The 13,128-nt window shown below is 40.0% G+C and overlaps 1 protein-coding gene across 1 annotated transcript; it reads right to left on the bottom strand.

Moving 5' to 3' along the window:
* Positions 1-1,824: 1,824 nt before the first annotated feature.
* On the bottom strand, positions 1,825-13,128 carry LOC119736731 (tyrosine-protein kinase receptor Tie-2-like). The gene is made up of 14 exons (XM_038210744.1): positions 13,056-13,128; positions 10,188-10,277; positions 8,143-8,424; positions 7,547-7,843; positions 7,069-7,286; positions 6,219-6,285; positions 5,873-5,979; positions 5,101-5,296; positions 4,420-4,601; positions 3,877-4,105; positions 3,161-3,271; positions 2,582-2,766; positions 2,157-2,270; positions 1,825-1,899 (listed from the first exon to the last, which is right to left on the bottom strand). The coding sequence occupies exons 1-14, from the start codon at positions 13,126-13,128 to the stop codon at positions 1,825-1,827; spliced, it is 2,226 nt and encodes a 741-aa protein (XP_038066672.1).

The raw sequence follows: 13,128 nt of genomic DNA, 5'->3' as shown, positions 1-13,128 counted from the left end.
CTGTACTAACAACTACATGAGTTGTAGATTGTCCTAATACACTGATAACAGTGATTGAAAACTCCATATTCGTTTGTACATACACAATTGATCCTTATATTGTCAGTCTGAGTAGATAATGTCCATAACACATTATTTTACTATACAAAATATTCCCGGGTTACATCATAGGTTAAATGCTTTAGGCATCAACAGAACTATACACAGTGTATTGGCATTCCATTGTAACGTCCTCGCTATACAATATAAGCGTTGATTAAATGAAACATGGTCTCGTGCGAAATGCGTTTGGGATTATAAACAACACTCTGACAAACATACTGCGATGTGCAACCTAATGTACATCATAGAAAAAAAACATTTTGGTTGAAAACGTTTTCACAGTGTGAGTAAGATGACTGTTTTTTACAGGTTTTTCTACACGAAAACAAAATAATGTCCAGAATAGCAATATATAACGTTAAAATGTCTGTAAATTTAAAGGCTTATTCTAAAACCGTCAATGAATTGGAAATTCGATCAGAATAAGAAATGCAAAAAAAAAAAAAATCAGTAAATCTTGCTCTAAATTTATAACAGGCTAAATCTTGACTGACGTAAAAGACCCGCTGATTACAAGGACAAAAGCTGCTGTAAATGTTCTACTTTACATTACATTACAAAATAACAGTCTGCGTGAATGCATCCACTCAAACTCGACACTTACAAATCAGGAAAGATTCTGAACCACTCGCTTGACTAATTTCGAAGATGACACGTAACATCGTCAAGGTAATGACGTCATCTAGTTGTCGTCAAACTCATGCTTGATGGTGAAGTTCGCGTGGACAGTCGGAGTCATGTAAACCTACAAAAATCAACAAGATATGGAAATGCTGAATTGTTCAAAGATTGAACAAAGCAAAGTCCTTTTCCTACCAAAGACGAAAGATCTCAATTTTGACAGACATAGCGGAAATTAAGATTTCTGACGTTATATTCTTATAAAGATACGTGTATCGTAAATTTTGGTTAGATATGCATATGATATTATTAGGTCTGTATCTGTAGATTGTCCATGAAATATTTGTTCAACTCAATATCACATTTACATTTTCATCCGCTTGGGAGTTCATCTTCTCGAGAGCATTGTACAATACTTTGAAGGTTGGACGCTTGCTTGGAACTCCATTCCAGCACTTCAACATCAGTTTATAACTGTATGAGAATATTACAAGGAAAACGAAAAGGGAAAATCTAAGTTCCATAAAAGGTCTAGGTATCGTCTGTTCATTCAATAGTCGTCTAAGGAAGTACCGTTAATGATCTTTTACATTGGGAACCTTTTGCCTTTTTTCCCTTTTAAATCAAAGTGTGTATTATTAGGTTCTTACATTTCATCGGTGCAGTTGTCCGGCTTGGGCATGCGGTATCCATCCAGCAGTCTTTGAGCCAGTGACTCGCTTGCAATACCAGGGTACGGAGTGGATCCTAAAAGCAAGATCAACTAAACGTTATATATTGGATAAAGTAGTACTATTCTGTTAGCATGTGCAGTTGATTTACATCAGGAGAAAGTCCTCACAATCCTAGCTTAAATAACTTACCGTATGTTGCTATCTCCCACAGCAAGATGCCAAACGACCACCTTAAAGATAAACATGACAATTTCAGCAATTGTTTCGTTTGATAATTCATTATGCAAGCTTATACGACACAACTTTCTTTTTAGGACAATTGAAAAACAGACTTGTAGCCGACTTGTGTGCGGCACTAAAGAGATAACACTTATAAATAAACACTGCACGAATCCCAAATTCACTGAGGAAATTTTGTTACGTTTGCTTACACATCACTCTTGGACTTGTAGACACTACACGTCAAAGATTCGATGGCCAACCACCGAACGGGATTCCTTGTCTACAATCAAAGAAAATATTGTTTGAATTCAACTTAAGAAGTTAATTTCCAGACAGATACTGAAAGACCTACCAACTTCCCCAAACTCCACTCAGAACCCGTGACTTAATCGGTATATTAGTATGTGATTCTTATGTTATCGTTTCCCATTTACCACACAGTATATTTAACTAACTACCTTTCTCTTGTAGATCTTCATTATTTATAAATAACAATTGCAATAAATGTTAAAAACATATCAGGAATGTCTGCTTTACCGAGGATTTCTGAACGTAGATGTCTTCTCCTCGGGATAGGCCGAAATCAGACACTTTGGCGGTCAGATCTTCAGAGAGAAGGATGTTCCTTGCAGCCAAGTCACGATGGATTATCTTTAAAGAAGGATACGTTTTAAAACGAACATTAAGCGCCAAGCCTCAGCCTGTTTCTAGACTTCTCTCCAGGAATTTGGTGGGGATTGAATGGCATACGAACATTGAGGAAGCACTGACCAAACATTTTAAAGTTTGAATGGCTTCAAATTCAAGCTTTTTCCGACTTTCTTTGGGAACCTTTATTCAAATTAACGTAACTGTATAGAAGCATTTATAAAATGCTGATAATAGAGCGGTGGTATTGAAACGTACACAGAAGGTCGAATAATTTTGGATTGTCTCACGAAATTAATGAATAGACTTCTTACTCCTGTCTTTGAAAGATGAACCATCCCATTGGCAACGTCTCTGCCAAACTTCAACAAGTTTGAAGAAGTCAGCGGAGATGCTCCGTCATTTGAGTCGCCAGCTCCTTTCTGCTTCAGGCGAATGCTCCTCAAATAATCACGAAGATTGCCGTTGGGAAGAAACTCCAGTGCCGCATACAGAATGCCTTTGATAAAAACATAACAATGGTTTTGGATTTGACATGCCTTAATCTGTGATGTGATTTTACGTGCGAGTGCCAAAATCCAGATCGACAAATGTCCGGTAAATAACTTAGGGTTTCTACCTGAAAGTATATCATCATGCATAGTTGTAAGCCGTTATAAGTTTTTGTTCGTACGTTGTTAACTTTTAAGCACAATCGAAGTTGGAGTAGTCAAAATACATAGATGTCCTTAATCAAAATGTGTAAATTCTAACTTCGAATGAAACAAAGAAGGCATTTAATTCAAGGAGCTAGTTTATTTCCAACCTTGCAAAAGAGCACTTTTGACTGTTGAGAAGCACTTTTGAAAAGTGAAATATTGACCTTTGGTATTGGGATATTATCAATGGTTTACCTTCATGAAAACATGCGGCAAGGAGACGCACAATGTTAGGGTGTGGTTTGATGCCCGCCATCGTCTGAAATTCTGCATTGAAATGCATAGCAGCATCAGACGTGCAGCTGTCTGTATTAGGAAGAGGCAAAATTTATTCTCAAAAATAACTTTCAAAGCAAACCGTCAAACCAAAGTTCATGCTTGACTTGGATAACACTCAGCGGACTTCCTAAAGGCTTGACTGTTTTACAGTCTCATCACTTTTCAACCTCATATATTTGTATAGGCGTGTTACGGTATTATGGGATGGAGGGTAGATATTTGAAGACCTAGGAATACACAAGTAACTGCCAAAAGGGAGCAACAGAGCACTGTTAATTCTTCATTGGATGATACTGTATTTACCAAGCTGGAACCAAACGCCTTGGTTGCGCACATTATCTAAATCAAGTCACTCAGTCACTCAGTTAGTGGTTTTAGAACGCACAAAGGTCTATTCAGTCGATTCAGAATGGTTACTCCCTCATGTCTCTCCATGCATCTGTTAAGCCCATTCGTGGTCGTTGCAGGGTAATGAAGTCCACAATTAGGGCTCACATGTGACATTCAGTGAGTCACTGACTGAGTCACTGAGTGAGTCAGCTAGTGAGTACATCAGGAAGTAACAGAACACAGGACTGGCCCTCTGGAACCAGCAATTATGATGTGTTTATCCTAATCATGAGTACAGTTACCTTTGAGAGATTTGATGGCTGCTTTGGTGACCTGGCCTCCGATCCTCACGCCTCCTGCCCGTACCTCGCCAAAGTTACCCTTACCAAGAATCTCATCATCGATGATCAAATCATCCCATTCGATTTCCAGTTTCGTGGCCCAGGCGGGAAGCAGAATATCTTCGTATATCTCGTTATCGGTGTTGGCGGCACTTTGTGGGTCATTTTCGCAGGTTGTAGGTCTGTCAACCTCGGGAATAAAGACAATGCTTTGAAATCCTTATTTCATTCAGCGGACTCCTGAATCACTTTTTGATTTACATCTTAAGAACGATTGTAGGTATGTGAATAACCTTTGAGTTCGTTACCTCAAATGATCAGGGGAAAATACAAACTAGAAACTAGAGAAATGCTTGTTAGGTGTTAGGCTCACGATAGCTATGAAGTCATCTAGCTTCGTGCTAACTGCCAACATTATCAGCTCATTTAAAAAGCATGAAAGTTTTGAAACCATATCTCGTGAATAAGATACAATGCTCATCTCAGTCATGAGAGGTCACTTACCATCTCAATCGCTCTAGATACTAGAGAACTATTTGGGTCATTTTGGTGAGTTCGTCTTCTCCACACCACACGCCCAATGACAATGATTAGGACCAAACCAAAAAATATTGCTCCAAGCGTGGCAACAGCAATAATGCTTCCGTTGACACTCGCAGGAGGAATGCCATCTTCTGCCTTTAGCACTGACAAAAAACAAATCATCAATTTGATAAAGTATTTCCACAGTACTTGACCTTTTTTGTTGTTCCGTAAAGAACCCCCAATAATTATGCGTACAGGTGACCGCAGTGGTTTGGAATATATTTTGTAAGAATGACTCTATACATGTATAAGATTTAAAGTTGAATTGGAATCAATCTGACCTTGTTTCTTTTTCAAGTACAGTAGAAGCAGTCAGTATTTTTTAAAATATTTATATTGCTGTTTATCATCGATTGATATTGATAACGATTTTGGCTTTGTACACACTTGTAAAGTTTTGGAATTCTGTAAACATTTTGTTCTCTCTGATTCACATCCAGGTTTAAAAAAAATATTCAATTTTCAATTTCCATTTTTGTCATGCAGAGGTCGAACAAGATAATATTTCACTAGTCCCCAAAGGGCATATTATTTTATAGGCCGTTTATAATCACATATGCTTCGTGGTAGTACGCAATGGTAATAATAATTAGATTGTACCTGTCATCGGCTTCGTGTAAACCTCCAACACTCGGTGTTCTGTTCCTGTGAACATTTCGTTCTTCGCAAGCACCCTAAACTCGTATTTAGTACCAGGTTCCAGGTTGGTTATTGTGAAGGGTGAATTCTGAGCTTCCTTGGTTTCTGCTGTGAAGTCTGGTTGATCATCAGGCCTTTCCAAGATACGGTACTCAACCTAACAAAAGGAAAATTCAATGTCGAATTCAGGTACTGTATGTTAAGATTGTATTCATGGATTTTGCTTTTGATTTAAGACAACAATATTAAAAATGTACGCGGTGGAACCACGTGGAGAGTTTTATCACCACATGTGCTTATAGGTCAATAACCCTGGTATGCCTGTACATGTGCAAGATATAGGTCATTCACATGGCCAGGGATTGTTCACAACCTGTGTGAGCTCTGGGCGGCACGAGGGGTTGACACAAAGGGATCGGCGGCACTTAGGGGTTGGCCACTAAGATCTCCAATTACTGCACAAAGGCATTAGGCGCCATCTTGGCTTCTGTCTTTCAACACTCTTTACTCCGGAGTGGCTAGGTCTGGCCAATGGGGGTCTACAGGCTTGTGGTGTATAGTAGGGGTGAGGATCACATGAAAGCTTGGCCTAAATGACCCATTGAAAAAAAAATAAGCCCATATTTGGAAAATGTGGAGAATTTTATCACCGCGTGGCTGCTGTGACAATTTGTCAGACAGGAAGTTATACAGCCTCTTCCTGAATGAAAAATAGATGCTTGTATGTACATACTATGTAACCAGTGATGGCTCCTCTTGGTTGTAGTGGTGGGTCCCAGACCAAAGTGATAGATGTCTCTGTCCTCTCTGTGAAGTTAAGATTCCCAACAGGTCCAGGAACTGCGAAAATCATAGTAAACATTAGAACAATATGATGTGAACGTTATACTTGTATATAAAACATCAGAACGATCTGTTCACTGTTTTGATAAAAATACCACTGAAGCAATATGTATATCGATCAGTAAAATAAAAGACATTTAAAATTATGTGATAATTGATTACATGTCTGAATAAGGAAATCGGCTTGAGAGGACCATTTGGGTTTTTTTTTCATTGATTTATTTTTGATAGTCTACCTCTGGTTGGAGTTGCTTCGATTGGTTCACTCCACGGGCCTGAACCAACAGACGTCACAGCTTGCACCTGTACAAATCATTTCAAAATCTTTCATTTTATTGCAATTCGAAACTGCACATAAAATCGTTTTAAAGTTACTTGCGATAACTCAACTTGCTTCAAAAGTGATCGTAAAACAGTAGGCAAACAAACAAGCTTACAAAAATTCCTAGTTTTCGATTGTTGTGTTCATTTAGCAGGGTGAGTTTGTTCATGTTTGCCATGAAATGATTCGGAACGTTAACGACACGACTTATTATTTTTAGCTTCACGTTGGAAGAAATTACTTTCTGCGACATGAATCCCCTTGTAACAGGGACGTAATTCCCCGTAGGATGGAGGGTAAAAATCCCCAAACTTTTGACCTGGGGCGGGGAAGGACTGTTGGTTTATCCCTCACTTTTTGCGTGGTGAGAAACTTTGGTTTTGAGGTAGGCTGATTTTCGAACTTCCCAACAACCTTTATGTATTCAATAGTACTGAAAAGGGGAGAAAAAGTAAAAAAGCTTTAAATGCGCCGGTTTGGAGTAAGGTTAAGGGGAGTAAGTATACATAATATGCACAACTGTATCATAAACAGCGCCCCCAACTGTCATTTACAACATCCCCTAGTGTCATGAACAGTGCCCCCAAGTGTCATAAGGTGTCCAGCAAGCCCCTTCCCCCTTGGTTTTTGAGTTACAACGGCCGGGCAATTTGTGGATTTTAGTAATCCCCACCCCTCCCCCAGTCTCCCCAGTCCCTGGACAGATTTACGCCACTTGTCTTTGAATGATAATAGTTCACTCTAATTTATACAATTCAACATACCGCGAAGAGGTACGTCACATCGGATTCAAGGCCCGTGACACGATGCATCAGCCCCATCACATTGGGGTCAGTCTTCTTGGTTCCCATGTCCCCACTCCTCCAGTAGCGAACATTGTAGTGTGTGATGCGTCCATTCGGTGGATCTGGTTCACTCCAGCTCAGACTGACTGAAGCGTTATCCGTTGACTGGACGTGAACATTGCGGGGAACTGTGGGCACTGTAAAGATCAAACACCAAAATGAATATTGGAGTTGTTCTTGCAGCTGGTATTGGTATCTTGCACTGAGAAGCAACCAAGAACGAGTGCGTACACGAAATTAAAACTGTCGTTTTCACCAGGTTTCGAGCCTTGATTTTTTTTCTAAGATGGGCTTTTGCGCTGGGTCCATACACAACGCAAGACAAACGATATGATTATACGTAATGGAGAAGACGGAGTTATTGGAACGAGTTTGAGGAAAGACAAACATAGATTACCTGCTTCTTGTGTTCTTGATGTTACAGCCACACTGTACGGTCCAGTCCCATCATTAGTCCTTGCAGCAACTTGAAAACTGTAAGAAGTATAGGGCGTAAGTCCAGCTATTGTAACTGCTCCACCAGAGCCAGCTGTAGTCTGACCAGTCACTGGAGCAGCGCCACTTGTACTAAGCCTATACACGTATCCTGTGATGACACCACCTCGGCTTCCACATGCTGGGAGGCTCCACGAGAAGGCTAGGCTGCTCTGGGCTTGAGATTCTGGTGTCACAATAGTGGGTGGTCCAGTCGGTGCTGCAATGGAAAATTAATACCAAAAGTATAAAAAAGGTCTAGTAGGCCTTATTGTATTCGAGTAAACACCTGGATACAATGAGCTCATTATAGAGAAACCGTGTGGCACGTAGGAAAAGCCTGAGCTACCTCGGAGTTCAACCTTTAGGTTAGTTACCGCCTTTTAAATTAAGAATACTCTTCTTCATTTTTTTTGCTCTTGTCGCTATTTTGTTTAAAGATATCTTAACTATGTAACAAAATGTTATAAAAGTAAAACAAAAAAAGGAAAAAAGGAAGGGTTAAACCTAGTGTCATACCTGATGCTGCTGTTGTGAAACGTGCTGATTTTGTTGGTCCGTACGCACCATATACAGAAGCCTTGACTCGTACAGCGTACTGGGAGTTTGGTGTGAGACTGGTTATAGTGGTTGTGCTTCCCTGACACATACTGCAGCGGCTACTATACGTTGGGAAATACATGTAGAAGTTTTCACAACGATCCCTGTTGGTCAGGGCATACTGCACGCTGTAATGATCAGCACAGGGCACTGTTGACCAGCTGACTGTCATACCATTGGGATCCACATCTGTCTGCATTACTGTGGCAAAAAAAATGTGGATATTAAATACCAGCACATACAATTACTTGAAAATGCCAACATGCCAATATAATGGCTATGATGAAAGTACATAGGCCTAAAGACTTGTAGTTGCATAAGAAGAAATGCCCATTTCATTCTTCTCTTATCTATAGCCATTCCCTCTTGTAGACTTAGAACAAACCACTCCTTATCCTAAGGCACGGGTTGTTAATATCGCTAATACCAAATGAACTGAAATAATTAAGTTCAACTGCTAAGGACAAACCGTTTTGGGTACAATTCTGTCGATGATTTTAAGACGTTTCGACACCTTCACCCTTCTGGCTAAGGTGAGGGAATTTTCCCCGCACATGGAAAATAAACCATGAATCATGCATTAGAGCAAAAAAACACGGTTTGAATAATCATGTGCGTTTACAATTCATCAAACCACAGGGTTAAATTATAGAAATGGAATTTGTGGTTTCCAAAAAGTCAGTCTGCCTCTTCGACTGCAAACTAACAAATGTTTTCAGGTACTAGTAGCTCAACGTGAGCACAGTGTTTAGACAGGAACAGTGAATGAGTCCACAGAATAGTTCTCGTTTGTTGGGACATTTAAATACCCTGCATTAGCCCTGCGGTTTAGCCATAACACCTGATTGAAACGTGGAACTGATTTCGACTATTTTGGACCAACTGAAACCTCTTGAACGACTGCAAATCAGTACGGGAGGCACCTCTTATCACCCTTTGGTTGTCAACTGTATGTGATCGTAATTATGAGATCGTAATACTTAGTTTGTCAGTGACAATGTGGTGCAGACTATTTTATGTCACGTACATGGCAGAGGTGCCAATGTTATAATCGTTCATTATGACTTGGAATGCAATTGAGGTTATTGAGTAAAGTCATAGACAGGTTTCATATTTACCGCTTGTAATGACGTTTGATGTGCTGATCCTGACTTCGGCCAGTTGAAGGAAATTGTTAGTCAGTTCCACACTGACGTATCGAGCGGTGATGGCTCGGTTCGATGTGAAATCAATCACTGCTCCCTCAGTTGCTTGCGAACTTGTGACTGCAGATCCTATCTGTGTATTCTGGGAGCGAACTGAACTCAAACCGGCACGAACTACAGCACCTGTAAGTCGCCTCCCTGCAGAAAATGGCTACATCATAATGTTGGGGCAATTTTTTGAGGGAGGCAGGGATTGAAGTGAATCTGGGATTGCTTAGTATCAGTCACGCAGCGCTTCTAATAAGGAAAACTATAAAACATCTTATGAATAAGTACTCTTATTAACAAAAGTATCCTGATTTGATAGCACAAGTAGATGGTAATGGATTTATATCGTGTACTTGGTGTTGTTATTTCCAACGTGTATTACGTGTTTTCACGTTTATTGTCCACACATTCTCAAAAATAATCATTTCCTTTCCAATTTGGTCACACGAATATGAAAAGTTATATTGCATATTGGCGGGATAAGATTGTTACATTTTAACCTAAAACGAACCGCGACTATTCCTCATTTGCATACGTATCCAACATTTTTGGATATGCAAATGATCCAATACCAGGGTGAGAGAGCGGGTAGTGGTAGGAGCGTACTGTTCGACACCCTGGAAGCGAGGTTGACGCTAAACATATTAAGTACATCTTATTTACAATAGATGCCCTCTAAAATGGCCGCTAAGCATAAGGTCTGTTGCGGTCATTATTCACCCATGAACCTATAGTTAGTTACGTATAGGCATGCTGCTCTGGAAGACTTACCATAATAATCATCTCTGTTGACGATAGTGACTCTAGTCAGGCAGTACGCATCGACTAGATCAACTCTCCACCATTGGTATCCATTTCTTTCTGGCAAAACATCAATTGACATATGAAAACGAAATAAGAATCTAGTTACTTTTCAAGTTATATAAAAAAAAAATAAGTTACTTCAAATATGGCAATGTGTCAGTATATTACCGGGCCACATTGGAGTTAGGGTTTACCACTTGTAAACAGATGCAACAAGTGACTACAACTAGGTAGGGAAAAAGTCATTGCTGGAAGGAGGAAAGAAAAAGATCTGTAGGTCATTTGTGATTATTGTAAAAGATCTTCAGATATGGAGACAGATGATTTACTTCTTCAACAAAAGATCAGAAATGCTATTATCATTATGAAACATTTCGTCATATAATGTCAGGCATATTACGAATACAAGGTTGAACTATTTGCTCTTGTCACACTTCCGCCATGGGCATGCAGAGCTTCGACCCGGTAACTTTACTAAAGCCGGTTCAGTGATTCCCGTGTCGTGGTTCAGATCATTGAACCGGCAATTTTATTGTGTAAGGTTGCCAGATCGAGGCTCTGCATGCCTCATGGAGGAGTGAGAAAAGAGCGATTTGTCCTAGTTCCCACACGGCATGCTTGTAGGCGTCGCATGCATTATTCTGGGGGGGGGGAGCAAAGCACATTTTTCTCCCAAAACCAATGCATTTTTCCAGCATATTTTCGAATTATCATGTTTGGAGAGTGAGCAGGGACATTTGCCCCCAACCCATAACAGTAATTTAACTATGTCCCTTTTTGTTTTCTTTCTCCCCCCTTTTTGAGTTTTGCTGGATGGGGGGGGGGGGGGAGCACCCCCTTGCCCTTCGCAACGCCCATGTCCTTCAAACGCGTCTTCTTTGAGGCAAAATCATTTTGCTTGAATGGTTTGCAACATTGTATCGCATAAAATATACTGTTTATATTTTTCTATTTTGAGAGTCTGTCAAGTGGTCAAACATAGTTGTTTACTCAAAACATTATAAAGAAAATTAATATTACAAACATTTACTGCGACTGTGCCAAAACGTCTTCTCATAATGACCGTTTTTAGTATACACGTTTTCTTATTAAGTATAATTTTTGTGAAACTACTCGAAATACAGGTCCCTTTTTATTTTAATTTCAATCAATTGAAAAATATTATTTAATTCATTACGTGTGTGTGCAAGTGTGTCCGTATTTCCATCCAATGCTCGGTCTGCAATCAGACTGACGCCGTCATCACGACTATAGTAGGTACTACTCTGGGTTGCCGGCTTGTTTCGCAAATATAGATTAACGGCTGAACCTACAATCACAAATGAAAAGTAAATCGATGGAAATCTTACATAGAGACGAAAACAAATATTTCTGACAATAATACGTAGGATGTACACAATCTGGACCGTAAACCATTCGGTGTTCGGAGAGTTTGGAAAAACCGACGTTCGAATATGTCAGATAGAACAAAAACACGTTTAAACCCAAAAGGGGTCGGGGGCGGATTCCGGACCCCCCCCCCCCCTCAACATTTTTCGCGATAGCTTCTTAAAAAATGTTTTCGCGACCCGAGCTGTTATGACTTTTTAGCCTCGAGCTTTGCGCATCTTTTGATACCAAAAACATAAAATCGGACCACGGCTTGCCGCGTAGCGAAAAAAATTCCGGCGCTATGCGCCTTGAAAACTGAATTTTCGCATATATGTCGTGTACACAGAGCAGAATTGCCATTCGTACATAGGAATAATTAATTAGCCATAATTCCAAAAACCTTTGGTCATGAAATTTCTTGGGTATGTTTAGGAAGAGTTGCTCTATGCATATGCTGAGTTTAAAAAAAAATGTCACTTGATGGCTGAGATCTTAGAAGGGGGGGGGGGGGCGGAATAAAAAGTCATGGAAGCTCGGGTCGCGAAATTTTTTTTTTAAAGGCTATCACGGAAAAAGTCGAAGGGGGGGGGGGCGGATTCCGCCCCCGGTCTTTTTTTTTATGGTTAATGAGTATATAACCGAAGACCCGATATAGAAAGCGCCCGCTGAATTGTCAGAATCTTGGTGATCGTGTATCTACGTGCCTGGTCCCTATAGGGGATCAAAATCCACTTTTAAAATATTTATCCTACCAAACTAGTTGGCGACATTAAGAATATACAGGAATAACATATAGATAAAGGGCAGGGTTTTAAATTTTTGAGGGAAATTGAGGGGTAAAATGACGATGACAACGACAAAACGCAACATGACTATAAAGATGACAATCACTGCGCAGTGTATCGCGCACCATCTGGCCCACTGCACAGGAAACTCGTAAAGTTCCCCAAGAAACTGTTCACAACTTACCTCGAATCTTGATGTCAAGATGCGGTCATTTTTTTGTGTTTCATAGCCGAATCGCTTCACAAAGGTCTATTACATAGACTTCATTGTCATGGTTTCACCACGCAAATGGAAGTTGTAATTGTCACAATTGGACAAAAGGGTTAGGACACAAACAAAACGTCCACGATTGACCGAAAGTCCACAATCGTAATGACAGAAAGTAACGTGAGTGTTTTAATTGCATTTTTTTAACTGGTGTTCGTACGTACAACTTCAAACTGATAGAGCTATTGCTAAAATTTATAATACAAACAAAGAAACGAAGATGAGGGACAATAGGGGTCCACGATTGCCGGTGTTTACAAAGTTACATGTGTATGTATGTGTGAATTGACTCTGGGCCGGACGCGTGACTTTTGGTATAGGTCTGCGTAAAAGTGAACGCATTTAATCACTAGTGCAATTTTTGTTCAATTTCCTGGTAGCCCCCCACCCGAAAAAAAGAACAATGGTTACCTTCATGGAGAAAGAAGACAATGGCAAGTAGCAATGACGCCTCCAGAGAGCCTCGACACAGTCTCCACGACAT

Source organism: Patiria miniata, unplaced genomic scaffold (assembly GCF_015706575.1).
Source record: "Patiria miniata isolate m_02_andy unplaced genomic scaffold, ASM1570657v1 HiC_scaffold_3, whole genome shotgun sequence".
Lineage (NCBI taxonomy): Eukaryota > Metazoa > Echinodermata > Asteroidea > Valvatida > Asterinidae > Patiria > Patiria miniata.
Note: the sequence above shows the minus strand (reverse complement) of the source record. Positions and strands in the feature narration are given on the sequence as shown.